The 17,788-nt window shown below is 41.6% G+C and overlaps 1 protein-coding gene across 8 annotated transcripts in view; it reads left to right on the top strand.

Annotated features, from left to right (window-relative positions):
* The window catches only part of ASTN2 (astrotactin 2), an 882,958-nt gene that overhangs the window by 674,239 nt on the left and 190,931 nt on the right, over positions 1-17,788 (top strand). For all 8 annotated transcript variants that reach the window (XM_023242644.2, XM_023242646.2, XM_011288658.4 and 5 more), the window contains one exon: positions 17,413-17,678. In XM_023242644.2, coding sequence (XP_023098412.2) covers positions 17,413-17,678 — 266 coding nt within the window. The remainder of the gene's footprint in view (positions 1-17,412; positions 17,679-17,788) is intronic.

Raw genomic sequence — 17,788 nt, 5'->3', positions numbered from 1 at the left:
TATAGGCTATCAACCTATCTTTCTGGGGGATGCAGTTCAACCGATAGCATCACCCAATGAGATAAGCACTATTTTCTCCATTTGCTAAGATTTCTAGTTTAACATCTTTTTTATTTTCCTAATGATGAGAATAACAGTAGCTAACCCATAGGATTTTGGGAGACAAAATGAGAAATATTAGATGTTAAACATTTACATTTTAGGATATTGCCTGTCTGGTAGTAATGTGTAATTTATTGTGCTTTTTATAAACAAGGTGTTGTTTTTTTTTTTTTAAGTGCATCCTTGTGTAGTAGAAAGAGAAAGGGGCTTTGGAGTCAGACCTGTTTGGAACCCCAGTCCCCCCTACCTGGAAAGTTATTTTGAGGAAAAGGTGATTTGAGGTGAAGCTTGGTAACTTACTGCAACTGACAAGCTGTGGAATCTTGGAGAATTTTCTTTGAACAAAACAAATGACATTGAAGATAAAAGAGAGAGAGAGAGAGAGAGAGAGAGAGAGAGAGAGAGAGAGAGAGGGCAACAAACCAAGAAACAGACTCTTAACTGCAGAGAACGAACTGATGGTTTGGGAGGTTTGGGAGGTGGATGGGGGGATCGGTGAAACGGTGATGGGGATTAAAGAGTACATTTATCATGATGAAAAAATAAAAAATCCTTGGAAGTAAGTATAAATATACATAAATAAAAATTGCTATACAAAAAAACAACAACAACCTAGCTCATTGTCACACTCAAATAAAAAAAAGAAAAGGTGTTTAGCCTCTCTGTACTTTACTTTCCACCTCTGCAAAATGGGACTATTAGTTATCGACCTATAGGAATGTTTGAATGTTGGATGACTTAACAGAGCCCAGGTTTTTAAAGCACAGCCTGGTAAAGAGTAAGTGCTCTGTGAATGTTGGCTACTATAGCCATTATTATCATTAATGTGATCTATAGTATTTTTGACAAAATATTTTCCCCTTCATCTCTTATTACCAATGAATTCTGAGGAGGAAGAGGAGTTTGTGTTTATAGAATACAAAGGAGAAAATGGGAGGAGTTAAAACTCTACTTTATCCTAACCAAATTTGTTTGATTCTAGAGGTTTAAAATTGCTAGAATTTCCATGAAATGATAGAATAAAGTTATATCTGTCTATCTCTATCACTTATGTATCACTGAATAATAAATTACCCTGAAGTGTTGTGGCTTAAAACAACACACTTCTTACTCCATAGTCTGTGAGTCAGGAATCTGAGCACAGCTTAGCTAGATCCCTGCCTTACAGTCTCTCATAAGACTACAGTCTAGTTATCAGCTAGGGCTGGGGTTTGACTGAGGAAGGATCATTTCCAAGATCATTTATGTAGTTGATGGCAGGATTCAATTCCTCAACGGTTGTTGGACTGAGGGCCTCCATTCTTTGCTGCCATTTGGCTGGAGATTTCTGATAGTACTTGACACGTGAGCTGCTCCATGAGAGTCTGTTTCATCAAATCAAGAGAGGGTCTGACAAAGACAAGAGTCACAGTCTTTCGTAACCTAATCATAGAAGCGACATCCCTAACTGCCATATTCTGTTGGTTAAAAGCAATTTACTCAAGTGGAAGAGATTATAATAGGCAGTGCATATCAAGGACATGAGATCATTGCAGGCCATTTTAGATGTTCCATTCTTTCCTCCCTCCCTCAATCTCTTATCCTATTTATGTATTTACCATCTGTCTGTCTGCCTGTCATTAGTCTACTTTCTGCTGAAACTCTGACTCTCATCTACATATGCCATACTCAATACCTGTGTATTTCTCAGTCTGACCTTCACCCAGTACATGGTAAGTGCTCAATAGACGTTTGAATTCAATTTAAATTTATAGCATAAAAGAGCATATACAAAGAGTCAACTTTATTCATCACCTTAATATAACCATTATATTGGTTATGTTCATATAAATTCACAAGGTTCATTTACAAGGTTCTCTTTTAATGTATACTTATGACTTTATTGGGTGTCCAACAAGTGTTTTTCTAATAAATGTAAGTTTTCATTTTTACTTAAAATGGGAAAATGTTTGAAAAATGTATGTGTGTGTGTGTGTGTGTGTGTGTGTGTGTGTGTGTGTATTTGGTCCTCATGGTTGTCAAACTGGCCAGGTAAGACTTCGTCAAGTTGAGAAGCCTATCGTTAAACATTTAATCATCACAAATAAGGCTGCATAAATGTCCTTGTGAGGGAGGATTTTTTTTTTAATTTTCTTGAACTGATATGGAAATAGTTGGTTCAGAATTTTGAAGCTTTATTTTAATATCATACACATGTATGTGCATTGGCCAGACCCACTTTCTAATAGTTTGAACTAGTGCCTATAGCCAAAGGTCAGCAGTAGTCACTGACTGAGTAGATCCTTGATAAATGTTGGTAGCATTTGGAGGCTTGCTCAGAGAACATTGCCTGTTTGGTGTCATCAACCTCAACTCAACTCAATGCTAAGTGAGGGTTGCTGGAAAATTTCCCATGGGTCTTATTCCTGCTAAGTCCCACCTCTCAACCTCATTCCATATTTCCTGTTATCGTTGCTCCAGGATTTCATCCACCTTTCTCTTTATGGTGGCCACCATTGGCCCACTCCATCAATTGGTAGTCTGTGAGACTGGCCGGCAGCAGACAGAGACAATCTCCTTTCCCTTACCCCCACCCATCTCTATATACTTTTCTCATGTCATTGCTAACCATTATTCTAATTTATTTTTACAAAAATAGGAATATTTGGTTGCTATTTTTTTTCACTTTTAAACATAATACAAATGAAAATGCATTTAGAAGAAAGCATCAAAACAATACATGCTGTAGATGTGAAAAATTCCTCCCCATTCTACTCCCCAACAGTAATTGCCTTTACTGGTTTTGTGTAATCCTCTGACAGCCCTTTTTTCTCTGTGTTTTATGGAGAAAAAGTACACACACAAAGAGGGAAAATGGTATAGTGGGTCCCTGTGTGCCCATCACCCTGCAATTATTGTTGTCAATAGCTTGCTGATTTTGCTTCAGCTATCCCTCACTCCCAATTTGTTTTTTGTTGCTAGAATCTTTTAAAGCAAATCCCAGATATCCTATCATTCCTCCTTTAAATATCTCAGTATGTATCTCTAACAGACCATTATTTTCTAACATAATATCTCAGCATCATTATCACATCTAGCAGTTCATATTCAAAATTCTTTAAGTGCTTCAAAAAACTTTTTTTATGTTTTATTTTTTTATGAGTGTGTTTAGATAAGGATCAAAATGTCTACATGTTGTACTTGGTCTCCTTTAGTCTATAACAGTCACACCTAAAATTTTGCCCATGCCATTATTTGTCGAAGACAGTGACTCATGTGTTCTTTAGAATTGTCTACTTGGCAGATTTAGCTGATGGCTGCCTCTTTGTGTTAATTTGTTCTTTTCTCCTAGCGATTCATCACTTTTTTTTTTTTTTTGGTCCCATTGGACCCACCGTGTAGAATGAATGAAGACTGCTGACCCACTTATATCAGAATCATGTTTGTAAATTCATAAAATTAAATTCATAGAAACTATGTAAGAAAGACATGATATCAGATATAGTTATCAAAATATAAAAAAAAATCAGTAGTGTAATGTTATGTGTGCTTCTTTATTAATAACACGATGTAGTGGAGAGTCTAATAACTTATAATTTCTAAGTAGTACTGAATGTAAGTATTTGGAAATACCTGTATTTTTAAAAACTGTAATGTGATAGAAATATATGTGAATTTGATTGTCAAAATCATAGGAAGTGGTACACTACTATTGTTTGTTGCCTTCATTCATAATTTAAGAAAATGCTAGATTGCCTTTATAGGATACTTAAAATAAAGATGTCTTTTTTCCCCTAAACAAGTTCACAGACTCTTAAATTTTATCCATGGACCTAAGGAATGCCAGCATACAGGCCATGCTGTGTGCTTCCTCTGGCATCATATCAAAGGTACTTGTCTGGTTTACTACTTTTAGTGATATTATGATTGATCAGCAGGTTAGGCGGTATAATTCCTACACACTGATTAGACATTTTCCCATCATCCTTTCTGCTAATGATTTTAGGATTAGTTGATGAGAGCTTTCCAGATCTCTTGTCTTATTAGAGCTTACAAAATGGCAATTTTGTAATTCTGTCATTCTTCCAACCTTTTGTTACTGGCAGTATTGCCATAAAGAAAAGGGTAGTTACCCTGAAATCCAGTTCATGCAATAAAACTTGATTATTACTGGATTCCTTTATCAATTTTCAGATAATGACCTAGTGTCCTAGCCATCCCCAATGGTGATCAATAGGCTTTGTTTGCTTTTTGGTTTTGGCTTTGGCTTTGGTTTTGGTTTGAAGTACACTATGAATTACAGGAAACTTATTTATTTGATCCATTTCAATCAATTTCAGTCATTATTCTCTTTGATGTTCAGTTTATTCAATCAATGTTAGGCCAGTGTGAGCCCCTCTAGATGGGTTTCTATGTCCTTTTGAAATGACCACATCAGCCTTTGGCAGATCCTGCTTTTTGGCACGGCAAGATGTCCCAGGCACAGCTTGTATCATACCTCTTCCAGAGCTGGAGTAAGGAATTTTTCCAAGAATCTTTTGTTTCTTTTAGTGGGCAATGGTATTTCAAAACAAGAGTCTAGGCAGTAGGGATATTCATTGCTATTAGTTGTCATCATTTCTAGGTCTTTTCAGTGGAGACAACTATGAAATGCTTATTTTGTAAAAGATAAAAATAAATCATAAGTTTATATGATTTCCAGTGAAAATTTCAGTGTACAGAATTTTTCTCACCTTCTTTGACTCTATACCTGAAGTAGTTGCCTCTTCTGCCTATAATGTTCATTCCTAATGATGGTAATGTAATGGCTTATTTATTTGCTATAGCCCACATTATATCTGTAATAGTTTCAAAATAACAATACCAATACTATAGCTAGCAATAAATCTTAGTTTAAGCTCTATTTGCAGATTTTTTTTCCTTTGGAATATTTCTCATTAAACATGAAATCAATATTTCTGCATTTTAACGTTTATTTATTTTTGGGACAGAGAGAGACAGAGCATGAACGGGCGAGGGGCAGAGAGAGAGGGAGACACAGAATCGGAAACAGGCTCCAGGCTCTGAGCCATCAGCCCAGAGCCCGACGCGGGGCTCGAACTCACGGACCGCGAGATCGTGACCTGGCTGAAGTCGGACACTTAACCGACTGCGCCACCCAGGCGCCCCAATATTTCTGCATTTTAAAAGCCACTTAAAATAATTATTGTTTCTGTGGTATATATATATATGTGTGTGTGTGTATATATATATATATATATATATATATATATAAAACTAGGTTTTTTCAATTTGCATTTAATTTGCAGAGATTGTTTTTATCTTTTTTGACTTAAAAAATTATATAATAATTTTACATGATTCCAAAGCTAAAACTTATTAAAAAAAAAAAAAGATATATTCAAAAAACTTTGGCTTCTATCCTTGTCCCCTTGGCCCTATTTCCTTGCTCCCCCTTGGTTTACCTTTTTTTTTTTTTTTTTTTTAGTTTGAGTTGATTGTTTAAGTGTTACTTATTGAAAAATCTATCTAATCTGTATATAGGTCATATATACATATTATATAAATCCCATATTTATATAATATATACATTTATGTTCCTTTCTTGTACAAAAGAAAGCACTATAAACACTGTTCTGCGCTTTGCTTTTTCCATTTAATAAAATATATTTGTGATTACTCATATCACATATAAAGATTGTCCTAATTCCCTTTTTAAGTAAATAGACTCCACCGTCTGGATACACCATAATTTTTCAACCAATTACCTACTGATTGTCCATAGATTCTTATGTTAAGGTTTTTATTGTTAATCACTATGATGTAATGGGCAGAAGTAACAGAAATTACACATTCAATTTTCAGAATTTATAACTGCCTAGCCTTGAATCTCCAGTGGTCTAGTAGATTGGACACAGCTTACAATAGTGAAAGATGCTTAGAGTAAGTAAAACCAGTCAAAGTGGCTGCAAATCCAGTTCACTCCAACCATTGATTTCTTCTCTGTGAGCCTCCATTTCTTCATCTTTTAAAAAGTGATAACAAAACCTACTTCTCACTGTTAGGATTTTTACAGACCACAGGAGACAATGTACACATAGTAAATGACAGAACATCTGAGCTGTGATATGTCCCTGTAAAATCATAGCTACTATTTAATTTTTTTAAATTGTTTTTAATGTTTATCTTTATTTTTGAGACATTAAGAGACAGAGCATGAGTGGGGGAGTGGCAGAGAGAGAGACGGAGATACAGGGGAGAGGCAGAGAGAGAGAGAGAGACACAGAATCGGAAACAGGCTCCAGGCTCTGAGCTCTCAGCACAGAGCCCGACGCGAGGCTGGAACTTACAGACTGCGAGATAATGACCTGAGCCCAAGTCAGATGCTCAACCAACTGAGGCACCCAGGTGCCCCTAATTTTTTTTTTTTAATTTGAGAGAGAGCATGAGCGGAGGAGAAGGGCAGAGGGAGAGAGAGAGAGAGAGAGAGAGAGAGAGAGAGAGAGAATCTTAAGCAGGTTCCATGCTCAGTGTGGAACCCAACATGGGGCTTGACCCATGACCCTGGGATCATGACCTGAGCCGAAATCAAGAGTTGGGCACTCAACAGACTGAGCCACCCAGGAGCCCCATAGCTAGTATTAATGTTAATTTTACTGCTTCCCTCAGCAATATAAGAAGGAGTCTTTAATGGTCTTAGCCCTTTATTTTTATTTTATTTTTTGATGGGTGGGCTCATTAGACCCTCTCCTTATCCCTAGCAGCACAACTATAGGGAAGAGGGATGCTAACGGGAGAAGTAACTCACCTTGAATCTGTTCTCCAAAACTATTGCCTGTCAGCATGTTTAAAGATGACCTTTTAACCTGAGTATTAAGATTTCAGGGGAAAGAGTTAGAAGTGTAGTCACAAGCCTGTAACCTCCTGGGAGAGTGGCCAGAGAGTAGAAGTTTGTTTTCTGATAGCCCTTCACACCAGAGCTTCCAAATGACCCCACTTCAGGGTCATGCCCTCCTTGATGTTCAAATCTGGCAACCTTCTGCTGGCTGCAGGGTGACCAGGTATGTCTTGTCAGCCTGCTCTCCTGCTTCAAGGTCATTTCCAAGCAGCATGATCTGGGAGTCTCTGTCTGAAGCAGGTTACTAGCATTCCAGAGACCTCCATTCCCTAAGCCTTATCCAGGAATGATTCCTTCTGAGCATTTCATCCTTGATCTCTAGCCTAAGAAGCTACTGGGAGGAGAAAGGATTGGGGATTAACTAATCTTGGAATGCTTCCTTGAAGGGGGTAAGTTTTGAGCAGAGTTTTTAAGAAACAGGGAGAATGGGATCTCAGGTAGGAGAGGACAGGCCTCCTCTTAATGATGCTTCTGTGCTCCATTGGCGAGAAAATGGGCTTTAGAGTTGCCCTAAATGCCTAATAGCCTTTGGCTGCAGTCTGTCACCTCTCAGAACTTCTGTTTTCTCACTTGTAAAATATGGTTGTGACAATTGTAATACTCCCTAGTCCAAAAGCACTGTCACGAGGAGCCAGTGAGATTCATAATGTCTTGTGCTTGGCAAAACATAATGGAAGCTCAGGAAATGTGAATTTCCTTTCTACCCTTTCCCTTTCCTGAAGGACTTATCCCACCATCTCTTAAAAATAAAACTAGTTTGTTATAATAATAGCAGTAACAATAAGAACTGAAATTTCTTGGGTGGCATGGGCATATATTATCTCAGATTCTAACAACTTTGTGCCGTCGGTGAGACTAGCCTTACTTTAAACATAATAGAGCAGAGGCTCTGACAGCATGTTCATGGTTCCATGCAAGGCCTCGGCCAGCCCATGACGTAGCTTTTATAGAAATCAGGAAATAGTGCTCTTCTACTTGGATTCAATCCGGTGGGCACAGGCACAGCTAGTGGGGCTGAGTCTGGATTCAGATTCTACTCACCCCCTTGCCTTGTTACTGTCACATGTGTGCACAACTCGCACAGCTGTGCCCAGAGGCCCTGGCCTCATGATAAAATTCCAACTTACATTTGTCTTAGATTCGGATCACATCCTTTCCTGTACTCCCTGAGAGTTTATCTCTGCCTGGTTCCTATAGGATTCTGCTCCATTGATGATCTTCCCCACGTGTCTTCTTTCCCTCTTGTCTGGCTTTTTCTCCTTAGTGGATACACTCAGTACAATTTCTATATTTGGGTACTGCTGGGATTGAAACAAATCGTTGCTCACAATTTCACCCCTCAGCTCCCTTGCCCCCCATTGCCTGGCTGCAAACCTGGCAAATAGGCCTTCTAAGCAAATGCTTGTCTTACGGTCATTACACTAGGCTTCCTTGTATTTTAGCCAAGGCTTTACTGTTTTACCTGCTGCCCTCAGCTCCTAGCAAGTTGCTTTGCACACAGCAATCATTCTTTGGCATGGAAGAACACATTTTTCCCAAGAGCAATCATCTTAAGCAGGCACTAGAGGGCAGCAGGAGATCACAGATGACCTTTTTCTCCAGCCTCCCTTTACTGGCCAGGGCCCGTCTTGTCCCACTACAGGCAGGAGTAAATGATAAGCTTCAATACTGACTGTTCCCTTCCAAGAGGGGTAGAGGAAGCCTGAGCACACCTTGGACTGTGGAAAGGCCCACTTTGGGGTCCACTGAACTGTACTGGGATTCTTCACTCTGCCCATTAATTTCTTTAGGACAGCAGAGCCACACAGGAATTTTAGTACTTGAAAAAAAAAAAAAATGAAGGATTCTAATTTGCAAACAAACGTTAAACAACATTAGCCACTACTGGGATATTGGGTACGGGGCAGTGTATAGGGCTGGCCCTCTTTGCCTTGCAGAGAGTATTTTCCTCAGATTTAACTGCTTCCTCAGAGATGTTACTGCTTTCACTTGAACCAGGTATCTTCTTGTGAGGTTATACTGTGTCACTCTGAGCCTCAGTCTCCTTATCTATAAAAGGGGGCAACTGTTCCTAATTTGTAGTATGATAGGAAGAGCCATATGATATCATCGGTGTCAATCTGCTGGGGCTGCATCTCTTATTTGATGCTCAGAGCAGTTCAGTCAGGAATTAGTGTTCCCATTTTGCAAGCGAGGAACACCAAGGTTGGAGAGGTAGTGACTTGCCCAGAAGGATCCTAAATCAGGGAATCTAACTCAGTAGCTTTGGACTTAAGTGTTCAATTCTACCTTTGTCTGCCGTGTTCCACTAGGTAGAAAGTGGGTGGTTTGGGGAGAAATTCCTGACAGTGTGGTTAAAGCGCTGCAGGTTGCAAGGGAAGCTTTGCAGATCCAGACTTGAACGAGAACTGAATAATGCTGAGATGAAGGCGAAGGGCTGGGACAAAAATAACTCTGACGATGCTCTGGACACCCTAGAATTTGTAAATTCCTCATCAGGTTCTGTTTCGCATTGATCCTCCGAATATTCTAAGATTTAGGTACTAACAGTATCAACATTTTACAGGCGAGAACATGGAGCCTCAGAGAGGTTAAGTGACTTGTCCAGGGTCCCCCACCTGGAAATGGAAGAGGTGGAATTCACACCCAAGCAAGTCTGTGTGCTATAGCTGCCCTCTGCAAATGGGCTGATTGCTGTATATTTTGGGAAGAAGCTGTGAATTAGGTTAGATCAGGAGACCAGTTTTCCTAGGATTTGGCAGTTTTGTAGACCTGCCTTCCCTTCCATTCCTTAAATATGCACATGTGTGCACACACTCACATACACATACTCACACTCACTGAGACACTTATATCATATCAGAAGCCACTTGGGAATGCCCCACGGTTCCTCCACCTAGTTCGTTGGTTAATCTTAGCATGACCCCCAAGGAGGGGACAGGCCTGAGGACCTTCGATAGGGTGTCCTAATAGCATAAAGTGCATACCTCTGGGTCTGGGTCTAATGCTTAGGATGAAGAATGCAGTTCCTGGGTGGGAAGCCATCTAGATTTAACAGAGCTGTCCCATAATGGAACTGGAAGCCTAAAAAGATAATGAGCTTTACATCATTTAAAGTTTCCAAAAAGAAGAGGATGATTTGGTGGTGAATGGAACATCAGATGGGGTTTCTGACCAGGTGACCTTTAAACTACCTTTTACCCATGAGATGCTTTAGTCCATGGGAAGAGGTGAGGGAGCCTGGCGGTGTTGTCTGGGCATAACAGCAACAGAGAAGGCCCAAGTGTTTTCAGCAGAGACTCGTTGTGCAAGAGTGAGAGTTAGTGCTACAAGATTTGTCTATGTCTACAACATAGACAATGGCAGGAGTAGGAGAACCAGTACAAAAAGTTAGGCTAGGGGCGCTGGGTGGTTCAGTTGGTTAAGCAGCCTACTCTTGGTTTTAGCTCAGGACATGATCTCACGGTTCATGGGTTTGAGCCTCATGTTGGGATCTTCACTGACGGTGTGGAGCTTGCTTGGGATTTGATCTCTCTCTTCCCCTCCCTCTCTCTCTCTCTCTCTCTTTCTCTCAAGATAAATGAGTAAACTTTAGTTTTTAATGTTTTTTTTTTTTAACTTTTATTTGAGAGAGAGAATGCGTGTGTGCATGCGCGAACTAGTGGGGGAGGGGCAGAGAGGGAGACACAGAATCTGAAGCAGGCTCCAGGCTCTAAGCTGTCAGCACAGAGCCTGACATGGAGCTTGAACCCACCAACCATGAGATCATGACCTGAGTCGAAGTCAGACGCTTAACCACTGAGCCACCCAGCCGCCCCTGCTAAAAAAAAAAAAAAAAAAAAAAAAAAAAAAAAAAAAAAAAAGGCTAGGCTAGTTACTAACTTTAATTGGCTTTGGGCAAATTACTTTGTCTCTCTGAGCTATTATTTGTACCTTAATAAAGTAAGGTTAAGACCATCTGCCTTTGGAACTATGGCGGTAAGTTGAGATAGCGAGCGTAAAGTCTCACAAGTGTTCTAGGAATGGAAGCGATTAAAGGGAAAGAGGGTCAGATCACGTTCATTTATACAGATACTTAACCTGTAAGCCACTTATACTACGTCAGACAGTGAACTCTGTGCTGGGATGCAAGTAGTCACTAAGACAGGCTGTGGTCCTCGCTTTTATGGAGCTTGTAGTTTAGTTGGGGACACAGTTATTAATTGAACTAGCATATTAACTAAAATTAAAAATGTGATAAGCACTCTAATGAAGATGATGTAAATGGTTCGGTTGATAATATAAATGGAGAAAATTCACAATACGGTTTATGAGTATAGGTACGTTCTAAAGTATACATGTGACTTGCTTCTCACGATCCTTTTAATGTATTCAGTGGGATAATCTTCCTCTGCTCCTAGATGAAGATTTTAGCAGGGCACATCTAATCTGTTCTCACTTTTATGGGTTAGACGGTGATATAGACATTTTGAGCTGCTAACACAGTTTCCAGTCAGGAATTAGGCTGTCCAGTCTGAGAATTTTAATCAGATCTCTAAATCTGACATATCACATCTCCTTGCCCTCCCCAGTGGTGGGGGCATTAAGAGGTGGGGCAAGATTGGCCTTCATTCTGTTTTTCTACCTCACATTTCTCTTTCCTCTCCCTCCGTGGTCAAAGCAGAGGGAGGAAGTGGTAAGGATTAGGAAGGTCATCCTTACCCTGGTACCCTTGTATATGGCTCTGTGTTCTCTGATCTTGACGGTTTTTAAAGCTAGCCCTTTCTCTTGGGGCTTCTTCGGGAGCTTTCCCCAAGACCTGGGATGATGCATTCTCTCTCAGGCTGCCTGCTACTGTTCTCCCTCCACCTGTGTTTCTCTAGTGGCCTATCTCATAGGGACTCTCACTGGGGTGAACCCCTCAATCTCTGTTAGAATTCCTCTCGGGTAGGACTTAGAACCAACCGTTCTAGGTCTCTCTTTCTCCTATGTGACTCACACCTGGTACAGGGGAAAGACTGGAACATTTTCACTTTGGCAGCCTCTGGGATTTGGGCCTCATCCCTGTGTAGCCCGCGCTCCCCCCGCCCCCGCCCGCCTGTGGCGTTGCCACAGGTCAGTAGAGTGTTTGCAGGTGGCATTAAGACTCTAGTCCACTATCTCCCCAGTTGTAGGGAACACCTACCAAGTTCTCCAAGAGGCACTCTTGAGATCCTTCTTACAAAATGGGATGAAACGGTACCGTGCTCCACGTATCTCTCACCTGGGGTGCTGGAGACTCTAAACGTCAGGTAATAGCCTGTCTAAAACAAATCTCTCCTAAATCCTTCCCGTCTATTCTCTGACCTTGTTTTATTTCCTTGTTCTGGCGGAGGATTCTGGAGTTCTGAAACTAGGGTCCATCTCCTTTGTAAATCCTGCATATTGGGGCTCGGCTTTGGGATTTCATTTCTATTCTATCTTGGTGTCTCCGTAGAAATTGCAATTGTAACATCCTGTGAGCAGCAGCAGCAGCAGCGGTAAGAATTATAACAACCACAGCAGCAGCAGCAGCAGCAACAACAACGACTAATACAGACTGAGAGCTTAACCTTTGCCAGGCACCGTCGTTGATCCTCCCAAGAACTCATTCAGTCAGGTCGGTGCCGTGACTTACGAAGGGCACACTGACAATGCGTGACCTTGCCTGTTCCGCTGGGGAGTTTGGATTGCACAACGCACAAGCACAGGCCTTGCCGATGGCCTTTCGGCTGGCTACTTTCCCTTTGTTCAGGATATTTGTGTGGGTCCTTGAGTCAGGCCTCAGAGCAATTGCTTTCCTCCAACAGGAGACAGTAACTCCGCCTAAGAAATGATCCCATTTCAGCAATTCCTGGGAGGCCATTGCTGTAATAAAGGCCATTCTTTATGATATAAAAGTCTCACCCTCTTCCCCCCACCCTTAACGTTTCTAATTTGAGCCCCTCTGGTCCCTGTGGAGCCTTTAAATGCTTCAAGTGCAAGCCTATTGCCAAAGCAAGCCTGTCTGACTTGGGAGGCAGCGCCCTGCGCTGTGGCCGAATATTGAACAAACATTCGCACGGCTTTGGCTCTCCCCGGAGCCCTTCGTCTGCTGCCTTTGTTTTGTTTTCTGGATGAGGGCAAGCAGTGCCATCGCCTCCTGCCGGAAAGCCCTGGCTGTCCTCCCAACAAGGACTTGTCACTTCAACTGAGGCTGCTGCTTTTTTTTTTTTTTTTTTGGTGGCAACAAAATTAGACCCAGCAGGAATTTGGGAGGAGAAAAAAGAGAGTTCAGTTGGCAGGTTCTCAAATGAATGGGTTGTAGTGTCATTGGAACTGAATTGGGCTTGAAACCAGACATGATCCTATTTTGGAAGCATTGTTCAGAGGGATGGGAAATGTGAACAGAGGATAAGTCTCTTCAAAAATGCTCTTGATCCTTGCCTGTTAGAGACAGGCTGTTTTAAGTGAACTCTCCCATCCCCTCAATGGCAAGGGCCTATGTGAAAACCCAGGGGAGGTCAGAGCAACTGGCAAATTGATCAGCTATTCATCCATAAACCTTCCAACTGAGAAAGCTAATTTTGCTTTGGGAAGAGGTTGCCACTTGATTACAAGCCATCAATTAACTGTTAGTCATGACATGCACAGATCTTTGTTCTTCGACTCATCAGTGCTTTGATAAGATAGTACAGTGATCAGGGTCTATAAATACATATTCAACAAATATTTATTGAAAATATTACTGAAAACCTGAAGTGTTTCACGTTCTATGTGAAGTGGGTATGGGAATCAGCAAAACTAATACGGTCTTTGTCCTCATGGAGTTTATAGTCTGGACGCATTAAGAGGTGATGGATAGAACAAGATGCTACAAGAATCTTTAATAGGAAACCCTGTGTAGATTGGTGGCATGGGGATGGAGTTCAGGGAAGGTCTTTCTGAAAAACTGGCACTTGAACTAAAGATGACTTTAGCCACAGAGTGAGGTTGGATCAGAAATAATTAGATTTCACAATTGCCATGTCTACAGAGGAATAATTAATGGAATGGTTAATGGTCTTCCCTGTTGTAACTTTCATCCAGATCATAACTTAGGCATGAAGCGATCTTTACAAAAAGGATCATTGTTAATAAATGTGCATGGAATATAGAGGTAAATCTCTTTCTCTGTTTAGGTCTCAAGTTCTTCGTTTGTTGAGCAATGGGGTTGGACCAGGTGATACTCAAGGACCCTCCTTTTGCAAAACCAGCTTCTGTGTTCAACTAGGAATTCTATATTGCTACTGTAGTGCAACTGTTAGTCTAGACCGTGGGCTTTTAACCCCACCTGTAGGATTGATAGATTGAAAAAAAAAAAAAAAAGATGAAAGAGATTTATTGGAAAAAACAGATCAGCAAAGATCTATAGCTTGTTTTGTTGTTAAATGGATAGTTATATCTTTAACCCAGTGGCTATGAATGTTTGATCAAGGGAATTTTTACTTCCAACACCTTATTTCCTTCCCAGTTAAATTATGTGCATGTGGCAAGGTGCTATGAGGGGTGGGCCATCTATGGTTTAAAATACAAGATAAAATTAGTAGTTTAGGTGATGAACTGGTTAACAGAAGAGACTGGAATCATGTACCAAAAGGAACCCAAACTCAGAGTGTGACCTTGGAGAGTCTTTCTTTGGGACACAGTTTCCCCTTGTTTAAAATGGGAGGGTTGGGGCGCCTGGGTGGCGCAGTCGGTTAAGCGTCCGACTTCAGCCAGGTCACGATCTCACGGTCCGTGAGTTCGAGCCCCGCGTCAGGCTCTGGGCTGATGGCTCAGAGCCTGGAGCCTGTTTCCGATTCTGTGTCTCCCTCTCTCTCTGCCCCTCCCCCGTTCATGCTCTGTCTCTCTCTGTCCCAAAAATAAATAAACGTTGAAAAAAAAATTAAAAAAAAATGGGAGGGTTATACCAGATTACCATTTTCAAATGTATGTTTTTTCAATCGTTTTTTGGAAGATGTTTTATGGAGAAAAGGTGCCTCACTATTTTTTTCTCATTGGAGATTCACAATGTAAGTGTATTGATGGCCTAATCGATTCCAATGTTACCATTATACTGCCACATTCGTGTGTGACCAAAGGTAGATTCTCTTTCTGAGACTCGGTTTCCCCATCTATAACCTAGGACTGGAGCAGAGGTTCCCAAACTTAATCTGTAAAGGATCAGATAGTAAATATTTCAGAATTCGTGGGGCATAGTGTCCTGGTTGCACCTACTCAATTGTGCCATTGTAGCCATACACAATATATAAATGAATGAGGGTGCCTGTGTTCCAATAAAACTTTATTTACAAAAAAGAAAAAAAAAAGGCTGAGGTGTGGATTTGACCCATGGACCATAGTTTGCTGACCTCTGGATCAGAGTGTGGGCTAACTGTCTCGCTAGTGTCCTCACAGCTCTGACTGCTCTCTGACCTTCTCCCCTCAATGGTTATTCTCTCCAAAGTTTGAAGTTACCCTTCTCCAAAACTATTCCTTCTGGCCTCCACTTCCAGAAGTCATCATCATCATCATCTTCTTTCGACTTGTCTGTACTTAAGACTGTCTCTGTCTGCCCAGCTGCTGAGATGCCTTCTTCACAGCTTTGTTTTGTTTATCTTAGTAACTACCCTTCTTTAATCCCTCTGAAGGATTGGTTAGCTGGAATTTGCCTTGTCTTCCTCCCTCAGAGTCTTTGATCTGATGCTCATAAGCATTTGCTGACAGCCAGACACAAAAGGTGGAGCCCAGATCCCAGGCCCGAGGGCCCAGAGAGTAATGAATGAAGGCCGCATTTATTTTGATTTCTCGTTCACAAGCCCATTTCCAGATCACCGCTGCATGTCACTGCAGGCCAAGAGCAAGAGCAGGAGACAACCCTACTTTTTCTCTCAGGCCTTGGTGCCCAGGGCCTCTGTTTCCACTGAGGCAGGAGCCTGCCTTCACTTTACCAGGCTTAGAAGAAACTGCCGTCTGGACCAAGCCCTGTCCCTTATTACTTACAGGGCTATCCTGTTTTGCCACTCAGATTATGCATCTCGTAAGTTTGAGAACACCATTCACAAAGTCTCTGATGTAAATGGAACTCCCTGGGTTGTACCAATTACTTTGCTTTTTCAAGCTTTTTGGCATGGCTGTAGACCACTCTCTTCTTATGAAGCCTTATGTAGAAGGCCAGTCTATAGGAGAGATACAAGTGGCACTGCTCTAATGGAAGCCGAGAGGTGGGGTTTAGAGTGCCACCTGCCCAGTTTTCCTTTTGTCCTTTGCAAGCATCTGTTGAGATGCTTCTTGGGATCCATAAGAATTCCTCTGAAGGCTTTTGGAGCCTCCCGACTAGATCATGGATGTCATTCTAGCCATTCAGATTCCATAATTTTCCTCTTTGATGAAGTCTTAAGTATATCCCTAGTGCCGTGCTGGACACTGAAGCAGACAGGGTGCGGGAGGCAGGAGTGGGAGACATGGTCCCGTCTCCAAGAGCCGATAATATGGTTGGCGAGGTCAGCAGAAAATGAGATGAGAAAATGAGCTTAACAAGAAAAAGGCTTATCAACAGAAATACTTCTTCGGAGAAGAAGGGCTAGAGCAAGGAGAAAAGATTTCCCGAAAAGGGGATATTGAAATGGAGCATGGATGGGTGGTAAATGTTTGGAGAGGCAGAGGAGAAAGTGGGCAGAAGCACAGAGGTGGGAAATGCTAACTGCACAGATCAGGAGAGACAGCCCAGAATGGAGCATACGTAATTAGATCTCAGCGTGTGCATGAAGAAGATAGGAAAAGAAATTTGAACAAGGGACCAGAGGAGCACAGAAAGAAAGGGGAAATCATTTCTTTTCCAGGCAGGTCCACCTCCTTCTATCTCATTTACCACTCATCACTGTTTCAGTTAACGTTATAACCCCATTTTACAGAATTAATCTCCAAAGGCGCTTAGGTATTAAGAGACCTTCCCAAGACCCCTTGCTATTTTCAAACAGAATAGGGATTTAAATGGAAATTGATTGGACTCCAGCTTATGTTTCCGCCATTACATGAAACTTCATGGAAAATACAGGACTGGAGCAAGTTCTCAAAAGAAAGGTAAAATTTATGTAAATTGACAGTAGACAGGAATTTCCTGTTGGGAAAAATTTCTTTGGCTATTTACATCTTACAGGGCCCTTGGAGAATCCTCTTGTCTAAGCAACCAACTTCCAATATGGAGAAAGTGAGGCCCAGAGAAAGTAAGGAGCTATTTAACGTGAATTATAAAACAAGATACCATTCTGACACCTTGAGTCCTCAAGCAGATGTGCTTTCCAAGGCATCATGAGCAAACCATTCTACCATCTTTTTTTTCCTTCCCAGTGGATACCTCCTCCTTAGCACATTGGACCCTATGGGTTCAAGAGTCTGACCTTTTGAACAATGTTGAATTTCTCTTTCCTCTCCAGAGACCACAGAGCTGGGCAGCAAGAAGGAACTCAAGTCCATGCCCTTCATCACTTACCTCTCAGGTCTGCTGACGGCACAAATGCTGTCAGATGACCAGCTCATCTCAGGCGTGGAGATCCGCTGTGAGGAGAAAGGCCGCTGTCCCTCTACCTGCCACCTTTGCCGCCGGCCGGGCAAGGAGCAGCTGAGCCCCACGCCAGTGCTGCTGGAAATCAACCGTGTGGTACCACTGTATACCCTCATCCAAGACAATGGTACCAAGGAGGTGAGCTCCCCTGACACAGCCACTGTGTCACATTTAAATATCAATCTTCCTGCCTCCTGCCTTTGTAGGCCCTTTGTCCACTGGGATTGTCTTGTCATCATCACCATGGT

Source organism: Felis catus, chromosome D4 (genome assembly GCF_018350175.1).
Source record: "Felis catus isolate Fca126 chromosome D4, F.catus_Fca126_mat1.0, whole genome shotgun sequence".
Lineage (NCBI taxonomy): Eukaryota > Metazoa > Chordata > Mammalia > Carnivora > Felidae > Felis > Felis catus.
The sequence above is the reverse complement of the archived record's forward strand: the minus strand, read 5'-3'. Positions and strand labels throughout refer to the sequence as shown.